At 43.8% G+C, this 25,251-nt stretch overlaps 1 protein-coding gene across 1 annotated transcript in view; it reads left to right on the top strand.

The window, feature by feature from the left end:
* Positions 1-25,251, top strand: part of LOC124795873 (neuropilin-2-like) — a 254,480-nt gene that overhangs the window by 205,799 nt on the left and 23,430 nt on the right. The window contains exon 4 of the mRNA XM_047259954.1: positions 3,707-3,998. Coding sequence (XP_047115910.1) covers positions 3,707-3,998 — 292 coding nt within the window. The remainder of the gene's footprint in view (positions 1-3,706; positions 3,999-25,251) is intronic.

Below are 25,251 nucleotides of genomic sequence, written 5' to 3'. Positions count from 1 at the left end.
CTTATTTTCATTCTGGTTTATAACAAAACACCTTTCTCTCTCCTCTGTAATGCAGTCTAATTTCCGCATTTGAGTTTCAGCTTTGTCCACCACGTGGGGGACACATTTGTTCCGTTCCTCTGCAGTCACTGTTCTTGATGCTTGTGCTAATAGTTCTTTAACTTGCGACATTTTGCATGTTCTGTTTCTTGCTGCAAAATAGCTCTTAATTCTTGCATTTAATTCATAGTGGTACGGAGGATTGAAAGAACAGGTTTCCCTGCACACCATCTGCTTCGTATTCTTTGTGTGCTACTCTGTTTTTCTCTTACCGATTTGTAGTATTTCCTTCTTCAACATACCATCTTCAAAGGCGATACTTTTAGATTTTAGCCATTCTGTTATATCTTGCTAATTGAAATTCGTATTAGGGACTTCTTTTCGACGAGAATGGTACGGTGCATTATCAAGATAAATAACTGCGTTTCCTTGAAGGCGAGGAAGAACGTCTTGAAACCGTTTCTCGAACTTATCGGCTCACATTTGCCCATTATAATCTGCACTCTTCTTGGATTAGAAAATCCATAAACAACCTTTTTCGAAACTTGCTTTCCTGCTAATGTCAATGATAATCAGGCGTTTTTCTTTACTCGGTTGGTCCTTGTTTCCGGCGGATAATCCGGACAGATACGTACGCTTGTTTAAAGGATTTTATGGCGTTATCTACCCAGGAATTACTTTGGGTATGTCCTGCGTTCAGTCATGTTTCGTGCAAATAGTAAATTGGTCTTCCTTCATCTCTCAACAATTTAATGCTTCGTAGATAACGCCGCTTCCATAAAGTCCTTGTCTAGTATGCTATCGCGTCCAAACCGAACGTATTTAAAATTCATTTATTTTAATAATTTATAAAATTATCTTTTGTTCACAGAGGTAAGCACTTTGTCAATTGTTGACAGTTCGTTACGAAAACATAAGATCATGTACTTTCCTTGGTATCGCGTTTCTATCGAAATCGTCAACACCTTCTGAACGCTTCTGACGTGAGTTTTCTCTCTGAGGAAGCTTCAAAGACTGTGTGGCGTTGCAAAAAAAGCGTGTGAAATCTTATGGGACTTAACTGCTAAGGTCATCAGTCCCTAAGCTTACACACTACTTAACCTAAATTATCCTAAGGACAAACATACGTGGTGTTGCATTCACTTAGTATACGTTACTTCGAAGAACGACCAACACCTGTAGGTGCTGTAGTTTTCAAAACAATATCAGCCGCTGATTGTTCTGGATACAATAGCACTGTTTTATACACTTGAAGAACTATGTGTTTCTGTGCAGAACTTAATGAAATTAGGACCACGCTCACTGTATCAGTGGAGCAAGGCATAATGAGTTTACTCGTACCTGATTCTAATGGGCCAAAAAGAATAGCTGTTGTGGGTGGACAAAGAAATAACGAATGCTGAATATGATTACAAATACTGATGCTTACACAAATAATCAAAAAAACTGGTCTTTCAAACGAACTGAACTTTACAGTCAGATTCTCAACTGAAGCGCCAAAGAAACTTGTATAGGCATGCGTATTCAAATACAGAGATATGTAAACAGGCAGAACGAGGCGCTGCAGTAGGCAACGCCTATATAAGACAACTGTCTGGCGCAGTCGTTAGATCGGTTGCTGCTGCTACTATGGCAGGTTATCAATATTTAAGTGAGTTTGAACGTGGTGTTACAGTCGGCGCACGAGCGATGGGACACAGCATATCCGAGGTAGCGAGGAAGAGGGAATTTTCCCGTACGGCCATTTCACGAATGTACCGTGAATATGAGCACTCTGTTAAATCATCAGATCTACGACATTGCTGCGGCCGGAAAAAGATCCTGCAAGAATGGGACCAATGACGACTGTAGAGAATCGTTCAGCTTGATAGAACTGCAACCCTTTCGCAAATTGTTGCACATTTCAGTGCTGGGACATCAACAAGTGTCAGCGTGTGAACCATTCAACGAAACATCTTCGATATGGGCTTTCGGAGCAGAAGGCCCACTCGTATACCCTTGATAACTGTACGACACGAAGCTTTACGCATCGCCTGGGCCCGTCAACACCGACATTGGACTGTTGACTGGAGACATCTTCCTAGTCGGACAACTCTCGTTTCAAATTGTATCGAGCAGAGGGACGTGTAGGGGTATGGAGACAACCTCATGAATCCGTAGACCCTGCATATCAGCAGGAGACCGAGCTGGTGGAGTCTCTGTAACGGTGTGGGGCGTATGCAGTTGGAGTGATGTGGGACCTATATACATGAGCGTACAGCACTGTGGGCCGGGAGTCCCCCATTCGGGGAAGTTCGGCCGCCGAGGGCAAGTACTTACTGCTGCATTCGACGCCACATTGGGCGACTTGCGCGTCGGAGATAGGGATGAAATGATGATGAGAACAACACAACACCCAGTCCCTGAGCGGAGGAAATCTCCATCCTCAGCTTAGAGGGGCGGACGTGGGACCACTGGTACGTCTAGATACGACTCAGACAGGTGACTGTCTGCATCCATTCATGTCCATTGTGCATTCTGACAGACTTGGACAATTCCAGAGGGCAGTGGGACATCCCACACGCCCAGAACTGCTACAGAGCGGTTCTAGGAACACTCTTCTGAGTTAAAAACACTTCCGCTGGCTACCAAACTCCCCAGGCATGAACATTATTGAGCATATCTGGGATGCCTTGCAATGTGCTGTTCAGAAGAGATCTCCACCCCCTCGTACTCTTACGGATTTATGGAGAGCCTTGCAGGATTTATGGTGTCAGTTCCCTCCAGCACTACTTCAGACATTAGTCGAGTCCATGCCACGTCGTGTTGCGGCACTTCTGAGCACTCGCGGGGGCCTTTCTCGATATTGAAGGCAGGTGTACCAGTTTGTTTGGCTCTTCAGTGAAGATCACGCGCTAACGACTTATACTCGCGACGGAAGCGGTAATGGAAATGGAAATGGAAATGAGCGTTTGGCGTCATTGGCCGGGAGGCCCATTACAGGGCAGATCTGTCTGCGTTGGTGCATGTGTTATTACATTCGACGCCACATTGGGCGACCTGCGCGCCGGATGGGGATGAAATGATGATGAAGACAACACAAGACCCAGTCCCTGAGCGGAGAAAATCCCCGACCCAGCCGGGAATCGAACCCGCGCCCCTTTGGACGGCAGTCCGTCACGCTGACCATTTTTTTAAAAAATCTCATTTTGTCCGCTTTTGTTTGTTGCATCTGCTCGGGGCGGACGTCGTAAGACATCCGTTCGTTGTTGATCGATTAGCTCAGTTTTTTTATTACAGAGGTCTGCTAACCCTCTGACCGAACACGCTGAGCTACCGTGCCGGCGGATCCATTCAGCTATCGGGGCGGACAACGGAAGCGGTCACACAGAGTGAGCGCCCCTTGCCTTGCTCGTACCTCCACGGCAGCGCTGTGGTTACGCGCATTGACGTGTTTCCTGGTCGTCTCTCATCTCGGTGGATGTGTAAGATAGGGAGGGAGCTGATCAAACAAGGGACTGAAGATCACAACAACAACAAATTTGTGGACGAATAGAAACTAAATATTCTTTTGTGATGATTAGCTCCTAATCCTCAAGTTCTCTTCTTTAGCCGCCGTGTAGAGTTAACCCGTTCTCGCTGGCAGCTACATTAGCGGTGTCCGGTTTGCTGGCGCGCGCGCGGGCAGACCAGTTCCTGTTCCAGCCGGGATCTCGCGCGCTGCGCTTCCAGTTCCACAGCAGCGGCGGCTCGCGGCGGCCGCGGCCCGTGGCAGGGGCGGTGCTGCGCTTCCGGCTGCGCTACCGCCTGCTGCGCAGCTGCCGAGGGCTCTTCCAGGAGCCGGCGGTGGGCGTGCTGCCGGGGCCCGGCCCCAACCGGCCGTGCTACGCCAGAGTGAGGAACCGCCGCGGCGCCATCCACACGCCCGGCTACCCGCAGCCCTACCCGCCGGGGCAGGACTGCGTCTACGAGTTCGTCAGGTGAGCCACGTCACTCGTCTGCTTTCATCCCTCACTTGTGGCAACTATGCAGTCGCGATTATTCCAGCCGGCCGTAGTGGCCGAGCGGTTCTAGGCGCTTCTGTCTGGAACCGCGCGACTGCTATGGTCGCAGGTTCGAATCCTGCCTCGAGCGTGGATGTGTGTGATGTCCTTAGGTTAGTTAGGTTTAAGTAGTTCTAAGTTCTGATGACCTCAGAAGTTAAGTCCCATAGTGCGCAGAGCCATTTGAACCATTTGATATTCCACCTAAAAATCCATCAGATTAGATGAATTTTATCCATAGTGGATGCTGTTGAACTCCATGACTGTTCCTTTATAGGGTTTAGAAAAATTTCCGTAACAGTCACAATAAAAGGTTATTTATTACTCACACGACCGGTTTCGGGATTGTGCCCATCCTCAGGCGTTTATACATTTATGTACATGTTTATATTGCTGGATGAACCGTTAAATTTTATTTTCAAAACCTTTTCTTAAGAATTTACTTTATTTACTAGCGATTCATCAAGAACATTAACACATTTAGTCACACTATGTGATCATGGAACTAGTTGCCAGTGGTTATCTGATGAAACAAATGAAAAAAGTTTTTTTTCAATAAATGGAAATTTTATTCCTAAAAGCCCCTTTTTCTAAACAGATTTAAAATTACAATCAGAAAGCACCCTGTAAATATCAAGTTACAATATATTCAGAGGCAGAAATATTTTATTTTTTTTATATATGTAGTATGAACTTTCGGGCTAGGAACCTTGCCGCTCCCTTTCAACATGGCCGTAGTCACGACCGCTCACAACAACCTCTGAAAGATTACGCTGGTGCAGATCTGCAACACACCAGATTACTTTAAACAAAAAATTTTAACAACTCACACAAACACATAAACTATGAACCCCATAACACGGATGGAGATGGTACAAAACACTCACATTAAAAATTATTTGCCACCGAAAGTGCAACTCGTTTTTAAAAGAACTCTTACAGTGGAAAATGACCATTTAAATAAAATCCTGTAGCTCAATGGAAGGTGGGTGTGTTGGACCTTCCATCGAGCTACAGACGCCCTTGAAGATGTCTCCCGCACACGGGGACGAAACGTTGGGATTTGGCAAAGAATTCACGAACCGACCACGGCATAGCAGCCTGGATAATTACAATGGGCATGACATTTCCGGCCGTGAAATGGATAATAACAATGGGCATGACATTTCCGGGCATGAAAGTCTACATTTTAGTATTTTGAAAGCTATTACAAATCATACAATGACAGTTACAGCTTGTGTCCACAATATGACTATTACAAATTACACTTGAACTACATCGAATTTCCATAGAATATTACTTTGTTATCATATCAGAGGATAATTAGTTTTTGTTTTTGAATATTCAAAATTGCATGATGTGTATCAAAAAACTTTGCAGTCTATAATAGGTTTTTATAAGTTTCTATATGTGCAACACCCTTGCACTTCCTGTGGCTAAGTTCTTTGACCATAACCTACATGTTTCTGTATGAGCAACATCTTTACACCTGCTACATCTAAGATCTTTGACCATAGACCACATGTTTGTACATAAACACAGTGTATTTCACTAGTGCACATCATAATAGTGAAATATGCAGCTAAACTTTATAAAACTGAAAGATGGACGTGAAAATGATTATAAGTGTGCAACTAAGTGGAAAAACTGTCACCACAACGTAACTATAATAACGATGCTTCATATTTATGTAAGTACAGATATATTTTCGTCAAATGCTGCCTTGTCACTTACAATTGTCTCACTTGTATCTGTTTGGTCACCAGCAAATAATTTTTTGTATTTATAGAGTGATCTCCAGCAATATAAACATGTACATGAATGTATAAGCACCTGAGGATTGGCGCAAGCCCGAAACCGGTCGTGTGAGAAATAAATAACCTTTTACTGTGACTGTTAGCGGAAATTTGTCTACACCACACAGATTACATCAAACACAGAGTGTTATTCTGCCCCAGCACTATGAACTTATACGAAATTATACACACAGGACGAGTGAAAAAGGATTTTATGACTTTGGAATGATATAGACATTTATTAAGGTAACTTACAGAATCGGTAGAAGTGTCCTTTTGTAGCAAACAATATCAGGTTTGATTCACGTAGTGCATCAGTAACCCCACACCGCCACGAGGAGCGCCAGTTTAGTGCGCAATTAAAATGCCTACTTTCACTTGTGCGAAGTGTGCTCGCTGTGTGTTTTGGTTTCATGATACCTACTCTGCAACGAGTATTCGGAGTAAATTTAGCAACAAACACACTAAATAACCTCCACGCGTTTCTACAATTTATTGGCACAAGAACTTTGTTGAGACGGGTTGTTCACTGCCACATGATAAGTCACCAGGTCGCCTGCGTGTTGATGATTATGTCTGAACAGGTTAGGGACAGCTTTCTCCGCATTTTAGTCCACAAAAATGAACGCGAGGTGCGTCTCGCTAGACCGGAATTTCACAAAAGACTGTTTTCCGAGTACTGCGAAGACGGCTACACTTGGAACCAGACAGTTCACAATATTACAGCACATCGTTGATACAGATAAGGTTGTTCGTGAGTAATTCTCTGGGGAAATGTCCCATCAAATGGAGGGTGGCAAGACATTCCTGACCACAGTAATCTCTAAGGATGAGTCAACATTTCATATCAGTGGCATGGTGATATCCCACAACTGCAGAATATGGAGCAGCGAAAGTCCACATGCAGCCCTGGAACATGTTTGTCACAACCACAAAGTTAATGTGCTTTGTACCCATAGCAAACTGAACGTGCATGGCCCTTTTCCTGCATGGAGAAAACTTGTCACTGGCATTGTCTTTCTGGATATGCTTCAAAAATTTTTAATTCCAGAGCAACGAAATAACTGAATGGCAAGGTTTACTACCAGCAGGACGGTACACCATATCTTTACTTCGTGGAAGTTCGAGGTTTCCTCGATAATCGCTTTCCAGGTGAAGGGCCAATCAAATGGCCACCTCGCTGCCCAGAACGGACACAACTGTATTTCTTTCACTGAGATTTAATTAAAGAGTGTATGTATGTTCCTCCCCTACCAAACAGTTTAGCCGACCTGAAAAATCGAATCTAGGCTGCCGTTGCAAAAGTTACACCTGATTTGCTGCAGTAAGTATGGAAAGAAATTGATTACTGGTGGGATATTAACCACATCAAAAATGGTCACATCGAACCAAAATGGCACTTGACACTTTTATGTGAAACTTGTGGTTGTGTGCTACAAAATATCACATCTGCCGATTCTGTAATTTATATCAATAAATTTCTGTATCGTTCTAAAGTTGTAAAATCTTCTTCGATTCACTGTATATAACTGAGTCACTTCAGTGGGCTATGAATCCACCACCATCAGTGTGAATGCACGGTCACGTTCGATCTCCTGCAGTAATCGAGCACGGAGGACATAGATGTGGTCTGTGGATAGGTGGGAATGTGGATCAGTTGAGGGGGGGGGGGAGGGTACCTAGATAGTCCTCAAAATTGCGATAAACACTGTGTCTGGGTGGCACAGTGGTTAATGCAACTACTTAGTAAACAGGAGATCCGACGTTCAAATCCTAGTACGCTATACATTTTCACTTGTCACTGACTCTGCATACAGTCCTGATGGAGCTGACATCATGGGTTCCTTCTCTTTCCTTTCCTTCCTGCCCCCTCCACCTTCAGTTTACAGTATACGAAATTGAGATAAATGATATGCAATCACATTTGACAGGAAGCCAGTTACAGTACAGAGTATTACGGTTCCTTTATTTCACTTGAAGTTCTAGTTAGTAGTAGCCCGTGCATTCATTTCGGGAACCCCAGCTCGGCTGTACGGCCGTGGACGCTTACATTCTCTTGGCCAAGTCAGAAGCGTGAGGCAGACTGGATCACCCCAGCGCCTTCGGATACAATGCGCGCTCGTAAAGATTAGCGGATCCACTCTGATGCGAAGTAAAGCTCGCTTCCCCAGTTTACTGCAAGGAAATGCCCAAGCCAGAAGACTGTCCGACGTACACTTCTGACGCCTCTCGAGAAAGCAGGTTGCTCCCAAAACAAAGGATTTTTCACTTTAAACGACGTGGAGAGGAAACCAACATTTTTTCCACTTAAGAGATGCAAACTTCCCATTCATTAATAACAATAAACTACCTTTAGAACAGAGACCCACCACTGGCTGAAGGCAGCAAAACACGTGTCAATAAGACATTTCCGCCTCCTGTTTAACCACAATAGACAAAAGTATAGGAAGGGGATCTTTATGAAGGTAACAACCATTCTGATACGCTTAAGTCCACCCCATCTAACTTGAGAGACAGCTCGCTCCCACAAACCGAACGGAAAAGGAAAATCTCATAACTTCAGAAAGGACACTCTTGTTCCTGATGTCGGATAAAACTGTTGTTGCTCGTCCGAGAAGCGCCGCTCCACGACACCTGCCGTAGCTGTCTACCGCCGTGATCCAGTGCAGCCTTCGCGAGATTATAAGTTCACACCAGGCAGTGTAAAACTTCACAACTTACATCCATTCATGCTTCGTCATCTCAACAGGTAATATGGTGAGACCAAACCATCAGGAGTTATGGTGTAGCGAATTTTACTGAACGACCAATGCCCCGTAAGGTTCACTTATTCCGGTTTAGAATACAGATTCAAACTTGCATTTCCTAATGACTTGCTTTCAACTACAGTTTGTTAATCAGATTTATCTCTGAGTTGCGCATTTTATTCAGTGAGTTGCTTCACACTGTTTTCGCTATCAATCACAGGTGCCCATAACTTTACACCCATGTAGCGTTTTTGGGTGTTTGATTGACTTTAAAGACAGATTGCACTTCAAGAATCTTTAATCTTTCACGGTTATGCCACATATCGGGAACCATTAATTCTAATTTAAGGTAAGATTGCGTATCAGGTGCCTCCATCCTTATTCCAGGCACATTTGAATTCTTTGATAGTAAGATTTTATGGAATTAAGGAATAAATTACATTATATGTTAATTTAAATCCATTCTCCCTTTTCATTTGTCAACAACCACCCGCACACGGTTTATCTGTACTGGTCGATTCTCCTAAATGGGGCAAGCTGCAGGAAACGATCCGTAAGAGGATAAAAGGAGAGCAAGAAAGGTCGTATAGACATTGAGCGAAAATGTATTCCAATGGATGTCCACCCAAATAAAGACGGAAAAAAAGATCATTGAACAGTGGCCCTGGACGAGGAAAGGTGGCCCACCAACGTGGGTAAGCCAGACGCCGTGTGAAAAGTTCTCCACTACAGTTCCCACCGTCTACATCGCTTAAGGGACCTACGAACTTTACTGTTTATCGTCCGACCAGCCAACCAATTTCATGGCACCCTACACACATCCCGATCACCTGCATTCGGCGATTGAGCGCCGCACTGTTCCAGTCGCTGGTTACGAATAATTTATAGTAAATTAATTGCGGTTATGTTCGTCGAAGTGCTGCTTTTTTACGCATAAACAAGAATTGAGATTCGCCTTGGCTGTTTTAAACGTAACAAGGCCAAGAAACGCCGGCAAAAAACCGTGGCGAAGAAGCGGTTCATGTGAACAAAAAAATTCACCCATGCTCTATTACTTAAGGAGCTGGAAGTCGATGTTTCTCGTAATTATCTATTAATGGATGAGACATGCTTTTTGGAGTTGCTGAACATCATGAAACCACTGATAACGAAAGGGAATATAGTCATGTGAGAAACTGTACGCCGCGAAGAGAAGATGTTTGCTACATTGTAGTGTCCAGCCACTGGAAAAGTTACGAGGATCTAAAATTCAGTGCTCTTCTATCTCCACAAATATTGTCCAAAATGATATGTAGCTGCATGAGGAAGTATATCAAGGTAATGTAAAATAAACGAATGATACTGAAGTAAACTTCATTATCGTATGTTTGTAGTTTAAATATTCACAATAAACAATAGTAATGTAACAAACAGAAAATTCCTCTCTAAAAACTCTTTCATGACACCTATATCTGCCCCGCTAACTGACAAATTATCCATTTTAAACAGCGTATACATTGAAGTGACAAAAGTCGTGGGATACCTCCTAATATCGTGTCGGACATCCTTTTGGCCTGCGTAGTGCAATAACTCGACGTGACATGGACTCAACAAGTCACTGGGAAGTCCCGTGCAGAAATACTGAGCGCTGCTGCCTCTATAGCCGTCCATAATTGAAAAAGTGTGGCCGGTGCCGATTTTTTGCAGGAACTGACTTCTCGATTATGTCCCATAAATGTTCGATGGATGGCCAAATGACTCGCCCTAATTCTCCAGAATGTTTTTCAAACCAATCGCGAACAATCGTGGCCTGGTGACATGGCGCATTGTCATCCACAAAAATTCCATCGTTTTTTTGGAATATTAAGTGCACGAATAGTTGCAAATGGTCTCCAAGTAGCCAAACATAACCACTCCCAGTCAATGATCCCTTCAGTTGGAGCAGAGGACCCAATCCATTCCATGCAAACACCATTTTGGTGCCGCTACCAGTTTGCACAGTGCCTCGTTGACAACTTAGGTCCATGGTTTCGTGGGGTTCTGCGCCACATTCGAACCCCACCATCAGCTCTTACCCACTGAAATCGAGACTCATCTGGTCATGGCCATGAGCCCAGGTAAGCTGCTCAGACGATGCTGTTAGCAAAGGCACTCGCGCCGGTCGTCTGCTGTTGTAGCCCAACTGCGTCGCACTGTATAACGGATTCATTCTTCGTAGTCCTACATTGCTTTCGGCGATTATTCCATGCAATGTTGCATTTCTGTTAGCACTGATACCTCTAGTCAAACGCTACTGCTTTCGGTCGTGAAAGCAGGTTTAGGTGCCCAACAATTAAAGCAGTGAGTTCCACTTCCTATTCACTCACCGTTCCTCTACCACTGTTGCTGCCGTTTTCCCGTACAGGTGTCCAGTTTAAAATAGTTTGTGTCGTGAACATACTTAAGCCGTGCGAGGCAGTTCAGTTTGTTGTGTTATCAAGTGTTTTTTCCATTCTCTTTTCTTTTCTGTGCACTGAGGGAAGAATAATTCTAGAACCTGCTACTTACAGCTTTTCCTCGAGACGACAAAGTAACAATTATAATGAAGAAAGGTAAAGACAGTATCAGAAAGAGGTGTTACAGTTCTGAAGATCAGCCTAGTTCCTCACTCATCCACGACTGCAAGGAATCAATTGTGTTTCTTCATGCAGTAAGTGGCTCCGACAGCACTTCAGCCGTGTTAGGTAAAGGGCAGTTGCAGACTTCCCAGCTATTCAACTGATCCCTGCATCTTAACATTTCAAATATTCCACAAATATTCAGTGATCCAACTTCGTCTCCTGAGGCAATTTGCAAAAGCAGGAGAAAAATTTATCCTCTCTCTCTACACAAAAATAGTAAAGTGTCCTGGCGATGACACCTTAACTGATATCAGATTTCAATGTTTTAAGGTACTTGTGGCCAGGCAAACAATGCTGTCATACTCTCTCTTTTCCCTCTCACTATTGACGCAGCATCATTCCACTCCCACCGAATATATCTTCAGGTCCAACTATGATTGGAAAACAGCATAGAGCCTAGAAACTCAGGTTGAAGGTAATCAAACTCATCCTTCCCTTCAGTTCACATGAAACGATCACGAACTCCAGATAAGATATTACTATTGATTTCGTGCGTCTGCGCTCAAATTTGAGGAAGAAAATGTAAGTGTGTGAAGTCTGACTTCCTCTGCACAACAATGTATAAAAGCTGTCGAGGACAAAGCTGCGCTAACTTGAATCGCTGTGATTTGACAGAAGATCTGGAGGATGATTTTCTGCAAATAATTATGTACAACAGCTTGAATGTTCAACAGATATTGTAGTATTTTAGTAATGCACATATGATGATTATATGTGTATTACAAAGACAGTAATTGTTGATTAATTTTGCAGTAATTCTTATTTCTCATGGCAAATTATTTACATTCCAATATAAGTATTAAGGTGGATAATACTGAGCAAAAAGTTACGTGACAGAATTGTTCTGATTCAATAAATGTCAGTTTTAAAAGGAATCTCTCTCTCTCTCTCTCTCTCTCTCTCTCTCTCTCTCTCTCTCTACCTTCGTATTTTAGTATCAACATTTATGTGCTATATTTAAAAGGTAGTTAGAAACAGTCTGGAAAGCTTGCATGTAAGAAAAAAATTCGATACGTTGCGCCGTTTGCGAATTATTTTGCATTAAAGTTAGCCAATCAGGTCGTTGCACACGCAAACTGCAGCACTTTTCACGCGCAGAAATGCAGCAATGGTCAGAGACATCTGTGGTCCGTGATTTACTACTTCTTCAAGTGCTCATAACTAATTTAAAATGTGCATTATTCCAAACTCTCAGGTTAATGGATCTTTAATCTTCCAGATAGAATCTCTCGAAAACAGGTTATCTTTTTAAAACACGCATATGACTTGCTTTGAGCAGTATTCCGGTAGATGTTATAATACATGTCTTCGAAAAATGAATCGTTTTTCGTAAAAATTGAAAAAAACGCAAAAAAATTGAATGAAGGGATGGGGGAGGGTGATGCTCTCTCAGAGGAGGGAACTTCTGCGTCCCCCATTATTATTTTCCCAATATTTCAAAGATTAATAAATAACTTTCCTCCTTCTTTCTGATGGAGCTGCCTCAGCTGCTACGGTTTTGTCGCTGTTTCGTCGCACAGGCCATCACGATGCTGGAATTCTGATTATCCATCCTAATCACAGATAAGGCTACCTGAGTGTATCGTCAACCTTCACAACATCCACCTGTGGGCTACCGAGAGTCCCCAGCGCAGGTTCAGCCTCGATGTGTGGGCGGCGATTATTGGTGATCGCCTCGTGGGATCAGACATCCTTCTACAACGCCTCACAGGCGAGACATCTGACAGTCCTGTTGTATCGCACGAAAGTAGTAGTGGGACACTTTCGATATCAAATTGATATCGCATTAATTATGAAGATTAATTAATCAATTAATTACCCACACCCCCTGATGATGACATCAGCACATGGATCCCTCCCCTCCCCACCCCACCCTGGAAATGCCAGACAAATGTAATTTTGGGAGGATCCCCCGATTTGTGATGCTTGTGGTGTGCACATCTCTGTCCGGCACATTTTAACAGACTGCATTTTATACCGTGATGCAAGGGCAGAAGCACAAGTTGATGGGTACCTGCCCTGTGTTTTAGCTAACGATGAGACGTGTGTGTCTAGGGTTTTAAAGTTTTGTGATGTGTCTGGACTGTGGCCTAAACTTTTAGGCTGGAGGTTTTAGTGTATTGCAGAGTGGCTGGCTCCTCCCCTTCTCCTTGCGGTCAGCCAGCCACTACCATCTGCTATATTGCTTTAGCTCCCCCTACCACTTTCTTCCTGAGTTGTCCATGTTATACTGCTGGCGCCATGCTTCGTCCCACGCTTCGGTGTGGGTAGGCACATAGTTTTCCAAGCTTGTTTCCTGCGTCTTACGTTCTGTTTAATCTTATTGTTCTGAGTCTTTTCTTGACACCCGTCTCAATCTGTTACAGAGCGGACGCTGAAGACCTTGCCGTCGTGCGCCCTTAAAACCCTCTCCATCATCATCATCATCATCATTTGGCGGGAATATCAGATTTTGTGTGTTCGCTTTGAGGTTCGGAGACCAAGTGACCTAGTTCACAACAACAACAACACCACAGGGCGCTGTTGGCTCTCCCCCACTTCCCTCCGTCTCACAGCCCTCCCCTCCCCCATCTGGAAATTGACGGGAAAAGACTCAGTCTTTGCTGGGCTGATGGATAGGACAGACATAAGTCTTCGTTTTGTATCCAGTCTGGAATATTGTTTATTTAAACAGTTTGAGTTTCCATTGATTGAGCGCTAGACAGAAGCTCCGTCAGTTTCGTCAGTAACTGCTGGATGTGAAGTGGATATTTTCGCTATTAGTCTATCGCTAGAGAGTTGTTCTAGGAAGTCTAGTCTGTAGCCCTATGTGGGAAATAATAATAATGGGACAGCAAGCTATCACTGAAGTACAGGGGAGTAGCCTCCTGCCGATCTACGAGTGAAATTATTAGGACAGCGACCCACAGTCCCACTGCGCCTGGTTTTTTCCGCTTTATTGTTATTTCATTCCTCTGCCCCATATGGGAAGGGGAGAGCTGGCAGCAGTACAATCCGTCGCTCTTCAGCCCAGCGATACATTTAATAAAAAGAGAAAAACAAGACACATAAGAGACGATCAAGAGGGACATAAAATCATTGTAAGAGGAGACATTGGGGGTTAAAATACACACGTACATGGACAGTTAAAAAAGGACACATTAAGTTAAAAAACACAGTGGGCGATGTGCATAGCATGTAAAAAACACAAAAGTCACACACACAAGTTAAAAGTTAACCGCAGAATTAAAACACTCATAATGACGACACTTACAAGCCACTGCCCGAGACAGAGAGTAAAACCTGGTGGGAGGGACTTGCCAAGCGAGGGGAGGCCTGAGAGGAGGTTAAAGAGGGGACAGCAGGTGGCAGAGGGGGAGGGGGGCTGGAGAGCGTGGGAGGAAAAGCAAGGGGGATCAGGGGGAGCACCAAGGGGCAGGATATGGCAAGGCAAGTCTGGAGGGAGCGCAGAGACGCAGAAGGGGTGCACTGGAAAGGGAGGGGGTGGAGGAGGGGGAAAAACAGGGAAAGAGGAGAAGAGGGGGAGGGGGCCCAGAGGAGGGGGGAAGGTAGGGTTAGAGTTGGTGAGAGAAGTAGATATCAGGGTGAAGCTCATCTTCCTCGAAAGATAGGAGCTGGAAGTTGCATTGGGAGAGGAGGTGGAGGGCGGGACACCACAGTAAAGACACGGCAACAGGCTGGCAGTAGAGAAGACAGAAGGCACCAGGGGATGGGGGGGATCGACTCTGCAGGTGATGTACAGGGTGCGGATGTGTTTAAGGGTAAGGATAAGATGTAGGAAGGGATGAGGTTGGAGAGGATCCATGTGGGGGACAGAAGGCAGATACGGAAGGTGAGGTAGAGTGTGTGGTGTTCAAGGATTTGGGGGGATTCATAGAGTCTCATCAGGACAGAAATCCAGGCAATGCTGGCTTAACAAAGGATGGGATGGATCAAGGACCTGTAGGTGTGAAGGATGGTGGTAGGGTGCAGTCCCCATGTCTGGCCAGACAGGAATTTCAGGTGGCGGAGCCTATTGTGGGCTTTGTGTTAAATTGTAAGGAGGTGGGGACTCCAGGTGAGGTGACGGTTGAGGGTGAAGACAGGATAGAAGTGAGGTAAATAGGGCGACATAAATGGTGAGGTAAAAATCGTGGAGCTGGAAGGAATGGGTGATACAACCTATGATGATTGCCTGTGTCTTGGAAGGGTTGATGCGAAGGAGCCTATGGTTGCACCAGGTGGTGAACTGGTCAAAGTGGGTTTGAAGGGTAGGTTGGGACCATTGAAGGGTAAAGTAAAGGGTCAGGAAGGTGCTGTCATCAGCAAATTGGAGGAGATGAACAGGTGGTGGAGGTTTGGTCGTGTCTGCAGTATACAGGAGATAGAGGAGAGGGGAAAGGACAGAGCCTTGAGGAACACCAGTGGTGGGATAAAAAGTATGGGAGTTGGTATTGTGGATAGTGACATAGGAGGGACGACAGGAGAGGAAGGAACCAACGAGACAGACGAAATTGACGGGAAGAGCGTAGGTCTGGAGTTTAAAGAGGAGCCTGGGATGCCAGACACGGTCATAGGTGTTCTGGAGTTTGAGAGAAACAAAGATTGTGGAGCAAAGGGAGTTAAGTTGTAGGGAAATAAGATTGGGAAGGTTAAGGAGCTGGTCGTCGGCTGAGAAGGAGGGCAGGAAGCCACACTGGGTAAGGGGAGGAAGGAGTTGGTGCTGATTAAGGTGCTGATGAATACGCCAGGAAAGGATAGACTCGAAGACCTTACTGAACAACTGTGCCTGTAACACCCTACCCATATACACAGGACTCCTATAGCTACATCATTTGGGAATGAAACACACATATACCTATTTACGAGTCACAAGTCACTTCCTAGCCAACAGAAACATGGGAAACATTTCGTATAATATTGTTTATGAATATAGTACTCATTATCTGACATGAGCACAGCGTATCAAGACGAAAAAGAAAAATGATCAGTCACCTATAGTCCAGCCCCACCTACCGAGTGTATCTATGTATACCCGAAAAGCCAGCCTGCCGGTACAGCCTTGAGCCGCGACGGCCGTAAGCCTTGACTTCTGTCGCGCCCAACACCCTTGTGACAACTCCCGCCCCTGGCCGCGACACAGTGCGGACTAATTGCAGTTCCATCGCTAACGACACAGACACCTCAGTTTTAAGAAGTCCGAAACAGGGGTGTTGTCGTTTTGCCAATATACCTCGAATTTCTCACGCGAAATCTACACTGAAGCCCCAAAGAAACTGGTGTACACAAGCGTATTCAAATACAGAGATACGTAGACAAGCAGAATACGGCGCTACGATCGACAAAGCCTAAATAAGACAAGTGTCTGCTACAATGGCATGTTATCAAGACTGAAGAGAGTTTCAACGTGGTGTTATAGTCGGCTCACGAGCGATGGGATACTGCATCGCCGAGGTAGCGATGAAGTGGGGGTTTTCCCGTAAGACAATTTCACGAGTGTATCGTGAATATCAGGAATCCGGTAAAACATCAAATCTTGGACATTGCTGCGACCGGAAAAGACTCCTGCAAGAACGGGACCAACGACAATTGAAGAGAATCGTACAACATGACAGAAGTGCAACTATCCCGCAACTGCTGCAGCTTTCAATGTTGGACCATCAACAAGTGTCACCGTGCGAACTATTCAATGAAACATCATCGATATGGGCTTTCGGAGCCGAAGGCCCATTCGTGTACACTTGATGATGTACGACACAAAGCCTTACACCCCGTCTGGGCCCGTCAACACCGGCATTGGAAACATGTTGCCTGGACGAGTCTCGTTTCAAATTGTATCTAGTGTATGGACGTGTACGGGTATGGAGACAACCTCATGAATCCATGAACCGTGCCTGTCAGCAGGAGACTATTCAAGCTCGGGGAGGCTCTCTAACGGTGTGGGGCGTGTGCAGTTGGAGTGATAAGGGACTCCTGATAAATCTAGATACGACTCTGACAGGTGACACGTACGTAAGCATCCTGTCTGATCACCTGCATCCAGTCATCTCCATTGTGCATTCCAACCGACTTGGACAATTACATCAGGACAATGCGACACCCCATACGTCAAGAATTGATACAGATTGGTTGCAGGAACACACTTCTGAATTAAAACACTTCCGCTGGTCTCCAAACTTTCCAGGCATATCTGGGATGCCTTGCAACGTGGTGTTCAAAAGAGATCTCCACCCCCTCGTACTCTTACGAATTTATGGACAACCCTGCAGGATTTATGGTGTCAGTTCCCTCAAGCAAAGCTTTAGACGTTAGTCGAGTCCATGCCACGTCGTGTTGCGGCACTTCTGCTTGCTCGCGGGGACACTACACGATATTGGGCAGATGTACCAATTTATTTGGCTCTTCAGTGTATATTCCTACCTTTTATACGAGTTATTTTCGAACACAGAAGAAATTGGGCCATACACGCATCTTCACATCGATAAATTATCGTTACCCATCGAAAAATTTGTACAATGCTATGGTATAGGCTATGTTTCCACTAAGTATTCTCTCATCAGGTAGAAAAATCTGTTCTTATCTGCCACATCCTGCATCACAGGACTAGAATATTAAACACATTTTTGTCTCATGACAGAGTGCTAAGATCATGCCCTACCTCCGTCACGGAGTGGCTCCTCACTTTCAATATCTCTTAAAGTAAACAAATGTCTCGTCATATACGAAACCTCTCAAGGTAGCACCACAGACAAGTGGTAAATATCAGGTTTATACTACGTATCAGTGTATAAATCCGGTAATATAGCCGGTTTTATTACGACGGTTATCTCTCCCTGTGTAGATGGGAAATTGAAATTTCGTTAAAAGATCTTTCTGCAATGAAAAAACGGCTGATTACCCTTCCAATTCTCAAATTATACCCATGATACTTTCTCCATCTCTTCTACCCACCCGATGGCTTGTCATTCATATCAAATTGATAGCCTAGGTAATTAAATTGATAATTAGAGTCCCTTTGCATGATGAGTAATTTTTTTTTCCCGCAGTCGGATTACACTCACCGGGTAATTATTTCAGACTCTTCCGTGACGTCTTCGGAGGTTTCCCACAGACTAGGTAGTCACTTCTTCCGATACCAAAATGAGTGGTAACCGTCGTCAAACAGCAGAAGACATCCCATGGTAATTGAATTCGGTCTCTCGGTTGTCTTGTCATACTGTGTCATACTGCTGTGGGAGCAGTAGGATGCTTCACTCCCTTCTTCACCCCCGCGATGCCCCTGCATATGAACAGCTGCCACTGCCGCCAACGGGTTGCTCACACGCCAAGGCTGTACTGCTCCCAGCTGACAACCCACCGGTTGCTGTGTCGGACCGCTGTTAATGATTCCAGACTCGCAAAAGTTGTCCTATCTTTCTCAGAAGGACTGGGTGCGTAAGTATCACTGTGGTAAATACCAGGATGTTGAACAATTTGCTTCACCTCATCTCTCCTGCAAACCAAAACGTTCTTAGATGTGTTTTCGAAATATCGCGGAAAGGCTGACACAGTGAGAAATAACAAAATACCTGTCTACTGACCGCCACATCCCAAACGTGTACGAGTCTGCAGACCTAGGCTTCCCTCAGAATACAGCTCTATAGAAGCGTTCCTGTAGGCTCCCGCCAAATTAGGGTGCAGATGATTCGAGAACTCAAATGGGAATCCTTGGAGGGAAGACGACGTTCTTTTTTAGGAACACAATTGGAAACTGACATTTGAAGCTGACCCCAGAATGATTCTACTGCAACCAACGAGCATTTCGCATAAATACCACAAAGATAAGATATGAGAAATTAGCACTCATAGGAGGTATATAGGTAGTCGTTTTCCCTCGCTCTGTTTGCGAGTGGAATAGGAAAGGCAATGACTGGTATCGGTACGGGTACCCTCCGCCACACATATCACGATGGTTTGCGAAGCAAGCCTATAGAAATAAATGTAAACTTAGTCTACCTACACACATCAAAAAAAAATTGCATCACCTCCATTCCGAGAGTTCCGGAATCTGTACAGAAAATTGTAATAGAGGTCAACATAAACATTATTTCCGCCCCTTTTATTGCTCGTGAAAATCGCACATTGCATGTTGTACCACCATACAGCGAGACCTTCAGAGGTGGTGGTCGAGATTGTCCCACTCCTCAACAGCGATTCAGTGTAGATACCTCAGATTGGTTGGTGGGTCACATCGTCCATTAATGGCCCGTTTCAATCTATCCCAGGCCTGCCCGATAGGATTCATGTCTGGAGAACATGCTGGCCACTCTAGTCGAGCAATGTCGTTATCCTGAAGGAAGTCATTCAGAAGATGTGCACGATGGAGGCGCGAATTGACGCCCATGAAGATTAATGCCTCGCCAGTATGTTGACGATACGGTTGCACTATCGGTCGGAGGATGGCATTAACACATCGTACAGCAATTAGGCGCCTTCCACGACCACCAGTGGCGTACGTCGACCACACACAATGCCACCCCAAAACATCAGGGAGCCTCCACCGTGCTGCACTCGCTGGACAGTGTGTATGAGGCGTTCAGCCTGTCTAGGTTGCCTCCAAACACGTCTCCGACGATCGTCTGGTTGAAGGCATATGCGACACTCACTGGTGAAGAGAACGTGATGCCAGTCAAAAATGGTTCAAATGGCTCTGAGCACTATGGGACTCTAACTTCTGAGGTTATCAGTCCCCTAGAGACGCCTGGACACTTCCCTTGTTGAGAGCCCTTCCTGGCACAAAGTAACAGTGCAGACGGAATCGAACGGTGGTATTGACCATCTAGGCATGGTTGAACTACAGACAACACGAGCCGTGAACCTCCTTCCTGGCGGAATGACTGGAACTGATTGGCTGTCGGACCCCTCCGTCTAATAGGCGCTGCTCATGCATGGTTGTTTACATCTTTGGGCGGGTTTAGTGACATCTCTGAACAGTCGAAGGGATTGTGTCTGTAATACAGTATCCACAGTCAATATTCACAGTCAACGTCTGTCTTCAGGAGTTCTGGGAATCGGGTTGATGCAAAACTTTTTTGATGTGTGAGGCCTATTAAGATCCCAGCCCATCCATTTATAGGCACACAACACTCATGGAAGAATATTGTCTCTTATTTATCGAGAAAATAAAAGATGGAACTTCTGCGGCTGATTGTCTCTCTATAGAAAACTTTTGTATTAGCCCCTAATTTTAACAGTATAGTCACCTTGCGAGACCTATGTGAGAGGCTCTAATATGTTTGCCCACAAAACTTAAAACAAGCGGCATAGAACCCACCTCTCAACTCCCCTTTCGTCAGAATATCGCTTAGCCGCCATATTATCACGAATCTTCCAGTCTTCGATATACAGCATTTGAATCAACCTAATTTCGATGAGTAAGAGATTGCCCCTCCCCCCCCCCCCCCCTCCCACACACACATACACCAAGTTAAACCGGCATTAATACGTTTCAATCCATTGATAGGCCATTTCATGATGTAAACTACACTGCTCACACAACACATACGGTGTTTCTTATTGACAAAAAAGTGGAAGAAATTGTAACGTATGGAAACTGGAAGAGTTTGAGGTATTGTGGAGCTTTTCCAGACAACTGTCCAAAGATGATGATTCTCCATTCAATCTCGTCATCCACAGTGACATGGCAGCAGATGTCTCAGGGTTCTATTTCAAAGAGGCCAAGAGTATTGATTTCTCATATTGCAGCCATGTACATGATCACTGTTTCAGTGCTGGCCATCCCTAGAAGGTGTTGCTCCCACCAAGACTCTCCCCATCTCAAACAGGTGGTGTCAGTCACTCATTATGAAGTAGTCAACAGCATACCAGTGGAGAGATAGGAGGGAAAAGACACAATCGATATTGAGTGATGTACTGTAATAAGCATCACAGGTGACAGAGCGATCAGTTTTAGCAATTTTGCCAGTTTTTCCGTAATTTCAACGCGTCAGTGACACAGCAGCATGCTTCACAGTTTCTGTATCATCGCTAAACCACCCCTCCACTACTTTGTGAGTACCACATACTAGTTTGCAACTGTAGATAGATGACTGTGCAGTACATCCATTCAGGGTTAATTCTCAGACATATATACCAAAGTATACCAGACAGCATCCTATACCGACGCGGTTAGGTTATCTACATAGTTCTAGCACTTTGATCATAGTGCATAATTTACTATTGTGATTGGCCAACTTTCCCTGTGTGGATGGGATCACAGAGTATACTCGCATTCATAGTATAAAGTTGGATATTGAAAGATCTCCCTGCATTGCCTCTGATCAACTCTCCCTGCACCACTGCCATCGATTTAATTTGCAACTGACCAACAGTAGGAGGGTAGAGGGTACTATACCCACTACTTTCTGCGTTTTGTGAAGGAACAGAGTGACCTTAGCCTGTACCAGCTGTTCATCGAGAACTGTTCCACACCACTCTTACTCATGGCACCCATCCAAGTGCACAAGATCTCTCCAGATGTTTGCATGTCGAGGAGGGGTGCCTCTGGTTCCCCTCTCATCTTGCCCCTCTATCAAGCACATTTGCTTTTCAAGTTCAGGTTGGTACTACCTGCTGTGTAAATAAAACAGGATTTACGAACAGGCTGTAAGCTGATTAATAATATATTGCAGTCATTCTTCCTACAGACAACTATACCTTTTTTTCATCTTGGGAAAGAAGTTTCAGCAAATTAAAGATGATAGAAAATACTTAAGGTCCATTATGAGTGGAATCAGGCTCAAATTTTGCAATGTTGTCTACAGCAAACAACCGACCTGTTAAACAAGTTTTCTTTGTTCAAAATAATTATAGCTCTTTTTCTTTTATTTCTCATTAATGATTTATGATAAACAAATGAAATCTATTCCTATTATACATCACACTAAAAGCAGCTGCAATAAGATTCCTAATTTCCTTTAGTTTCAGTTTTTTAAAAGTGTATGCAATCTGTAATTTACTTATTACAATAATACATACAGGATGTCCCAGGAGGAATGGTCAGGATTCAGTGATATGACAGAATCGATCATTCAAAGCAAAAAAAGTCTTAAACATGAGCTCTAAAATGCATACCACCATGATGCATACCTTAAGAGGTATGAGCATTTGTTCATCTTTAGTACTGTGAAACACATCTCTTCTATTGAACAGATAAACTCCAGTGGAAGACTCTGCAGGAGAGACGCTCAGTAACTCGGTACGGGCTTTTGTTAAAGTTTCGAGAACATACCTTCACCGAAGAGTCAAGCAGTATATTGCTCACTCCTACGTATATCTCGCGAAGAGACCATGAGGATAAAATCAGAGAGATTAGAGCCCATGCAGAAGCATACAGACAATCCTTCTTTCCACGAACAATACGAGACTGGAATAGAAGGGAGAACCGATAGAGGTACTCAGGGTACCCTCCGCCACACACCGTCAGGTGACTTGCGGAGTATGGATGTAGATGTAGATGTAGATGTACTGAACAAGTGGTTATAGCTCTTAAGGTATGCATTTTATACTCCATGTTTACTAGGCATTTTTTCTTGTTTTATCTATACTATCTGCTCCCAAAATATGTAAAGCAAAGAGCTTGCAGTAGAAGAGATTTGTTTCACAGTATTGAAGATAAAGAAGTGTTCGTTGCTCTTAAGGTATGCATTTTAGAGCTCTTGTTTACTGGACTTTTTTGCTTAGAGTGATTGTTTCTGTTGTATCACAGAATACTGGCTGTTCTTCCTGGGACACTCTTTCAATTTGTTGTTTGTCATGTTTTCCATCAATATAGTTTATTCAAGTACAGTTTTTCAATAATGATTAACTTTTAATAAACCTTCTTACAAGAGTATAAAATTTGATGAAACTGTTCGAAAAAATTGTAGAAAGGTAATTTTTCTGGGAGAAGGGTGTAGCTTTGCAATTCTGCCAGGGGTGCAGGACCACTGCAGTCCAGTTCTGTTTATATTCTGTGCATGTTACACATAAACAGAATGACTAAATCCACAAGTGAGTTTATGACTGTTGAAATCAATCTTCACACTACTGTTCTATTGCAGACTTTATTCTGTGTTCTTTGTATTTATGTATGGGATAACTGAGGTTGAAACACTTATCCAGGTCAGCAGCCTAGAGAAGTGTGGCTAACTGCCTGGAAATCACAGTGACACTGAACAGTAAAACTGACTCGGACCACCTACAATAGCATCAAGATAGCCCTTGCTTCCAAGAGCTGATGGTCTTCACACATTAATGCATAGCTACCTCAGTGGATTAACAATTTTCTTATAGAGGAAGAAAGCAATGCGGGGTGAAATTTAACTGTTTGCTTTACTAAATAGAAAAAAATGGAAAATTAGAGTTTAACATCCCGTTGACAGTGCAGTCATTAAAGAAAGAGCACGAGCTTTGATTAAAAAAGAATTGAGAAGAAAATTGACAAAATCACACAAAACCAAAACTTGGATTTGAACTATCATCCTGCCAAATGCAAGTCCAGTGTGCTGCTTCACTCAGTTGGATTAAATTGAGGCATAGGGCAGTTTTTATTGTTATATGGCTGGAGCTAATAAAAGTCAACTCAGATTGGTAGAGTCCTTCTTTTATTTTTTTGTTTAATATATTGGTCAAATAATGGTTCAAGAATCAGAGTGCATAAAATTTGTTAGTGTTAAAATTAGAGACATAAAAATGGCAGTAAGTAGTAATTTATAGCAAGAGCAAACATGATTTATGGGACATAGTAGTTTATAGAGCCAATGTAAAATATAATGAAGTACTGGTTGCACGTAGCACTGAACACACTGAATGGACAACAGTACTACAGCTTATAGAATAGGCCGAGCACTCTTTTGCAATCACTTAAATAATACTGCTTCTTTGGCAGCTCACCAGAGTATGCCAGGGTCAGACCCAGGTGGTCTCTATAAGCAGGCCTGTGAAGTACATGGACAAGTGATCTCTGAAATTTTGGGCATCATGAGTGAAGCCTTATAATGCCCTCATTTATACCTGACCAACACACATCCCGGTGGACCAAAGCTTTGTTGCAAGAGGTGTAGAGATGGTGAGAGCAGTAGGAGAGGTGGGGATACAATGGCTATATCGAGTAATGAAAACTGTGTCTAGACAGAAGATGATCCCAGAAGACTGGAAGAAGGAAATAATTGTCCCAATCCTTAAGAAGGGAAATAGGAAAAGTGCAAGAACTATCAGGGGATAACACTGATGAGTCATTGATCAAAATTTTTTTAGAAAATTTTGGAAGCACGAATTTGGGAAAAATTAGAAGGAGGGATGAAAAAAGACACCATGGCTTCAGAGCAGGAAGATCCACAATGGATCTAATTGTTGCTGTAAGATAATTGCAGGAACAGCATTATGAATATGGAATAGATCTACTAATGAACTTCCTGGACATTAAAAAAGCATATAATAGTGTACGTAGAAGCAAAGGATGGAAAGCCCTGCAGAACAGAGGAGTAGCAAAACAAATTATTTGGGGGATAAGAGAAATGTACCATGGAAGTGTGAGCTGTGTGAAAGTGGTAGAAGAGAGATTCAGCTTGAATTGACTAGAAGAATGGCTTGAGGCAGGGAAGTGCACCATTACTCTTCATTGTAGTGATGGATGACATAATGAGTACAATAGCACAAGTAATTGGTGAAGGAAAGATGAAAGCTATGGTGTTTGCAGATGATCTGATGATTTTGGGGAATAAGGAGGAGGAAATACAAAAGCAGTTGGAGATATGGAATGAACAATACAGAAATATGGGATGAAATTTAGTTTAAGTAAGAGTGAGATGATTATCACAACAAGAACGAAGAAGAGAGAAACAACTGGAATCACAATTGGTGAGGAACGATTGAGGAGAATGGAGAGTTTCAAGTACCTAGGTATCCTGATACAGGAAGATGGGAAAAATGACAGAGAAATAAACAAGTGGGGCAGCAAAGCAGAGGCATTTCAGAAGAGTGTCAGAAGTCTGATATGGAGCAAGGATGT

This window comes from Schistocerca piceifrons, chromosome 4 (assembly GCF_021461385.2).
Source record: "Schistocerca piceifrons isolate TAMUIC-IGC-003096 chromosome 4, iqSchPice1.1, whole genome shotgun sequence".
Classification (NCBI taxonomy): Eukaryota; Metazoa; Arthropoda; class Insecta; order Orthoptera; family Acrididae; genus Schistocerca; species Schistocerca piceifrons.
This window is presented reverse-complemented; position numbering and strand designations above follow the sequence as displayed.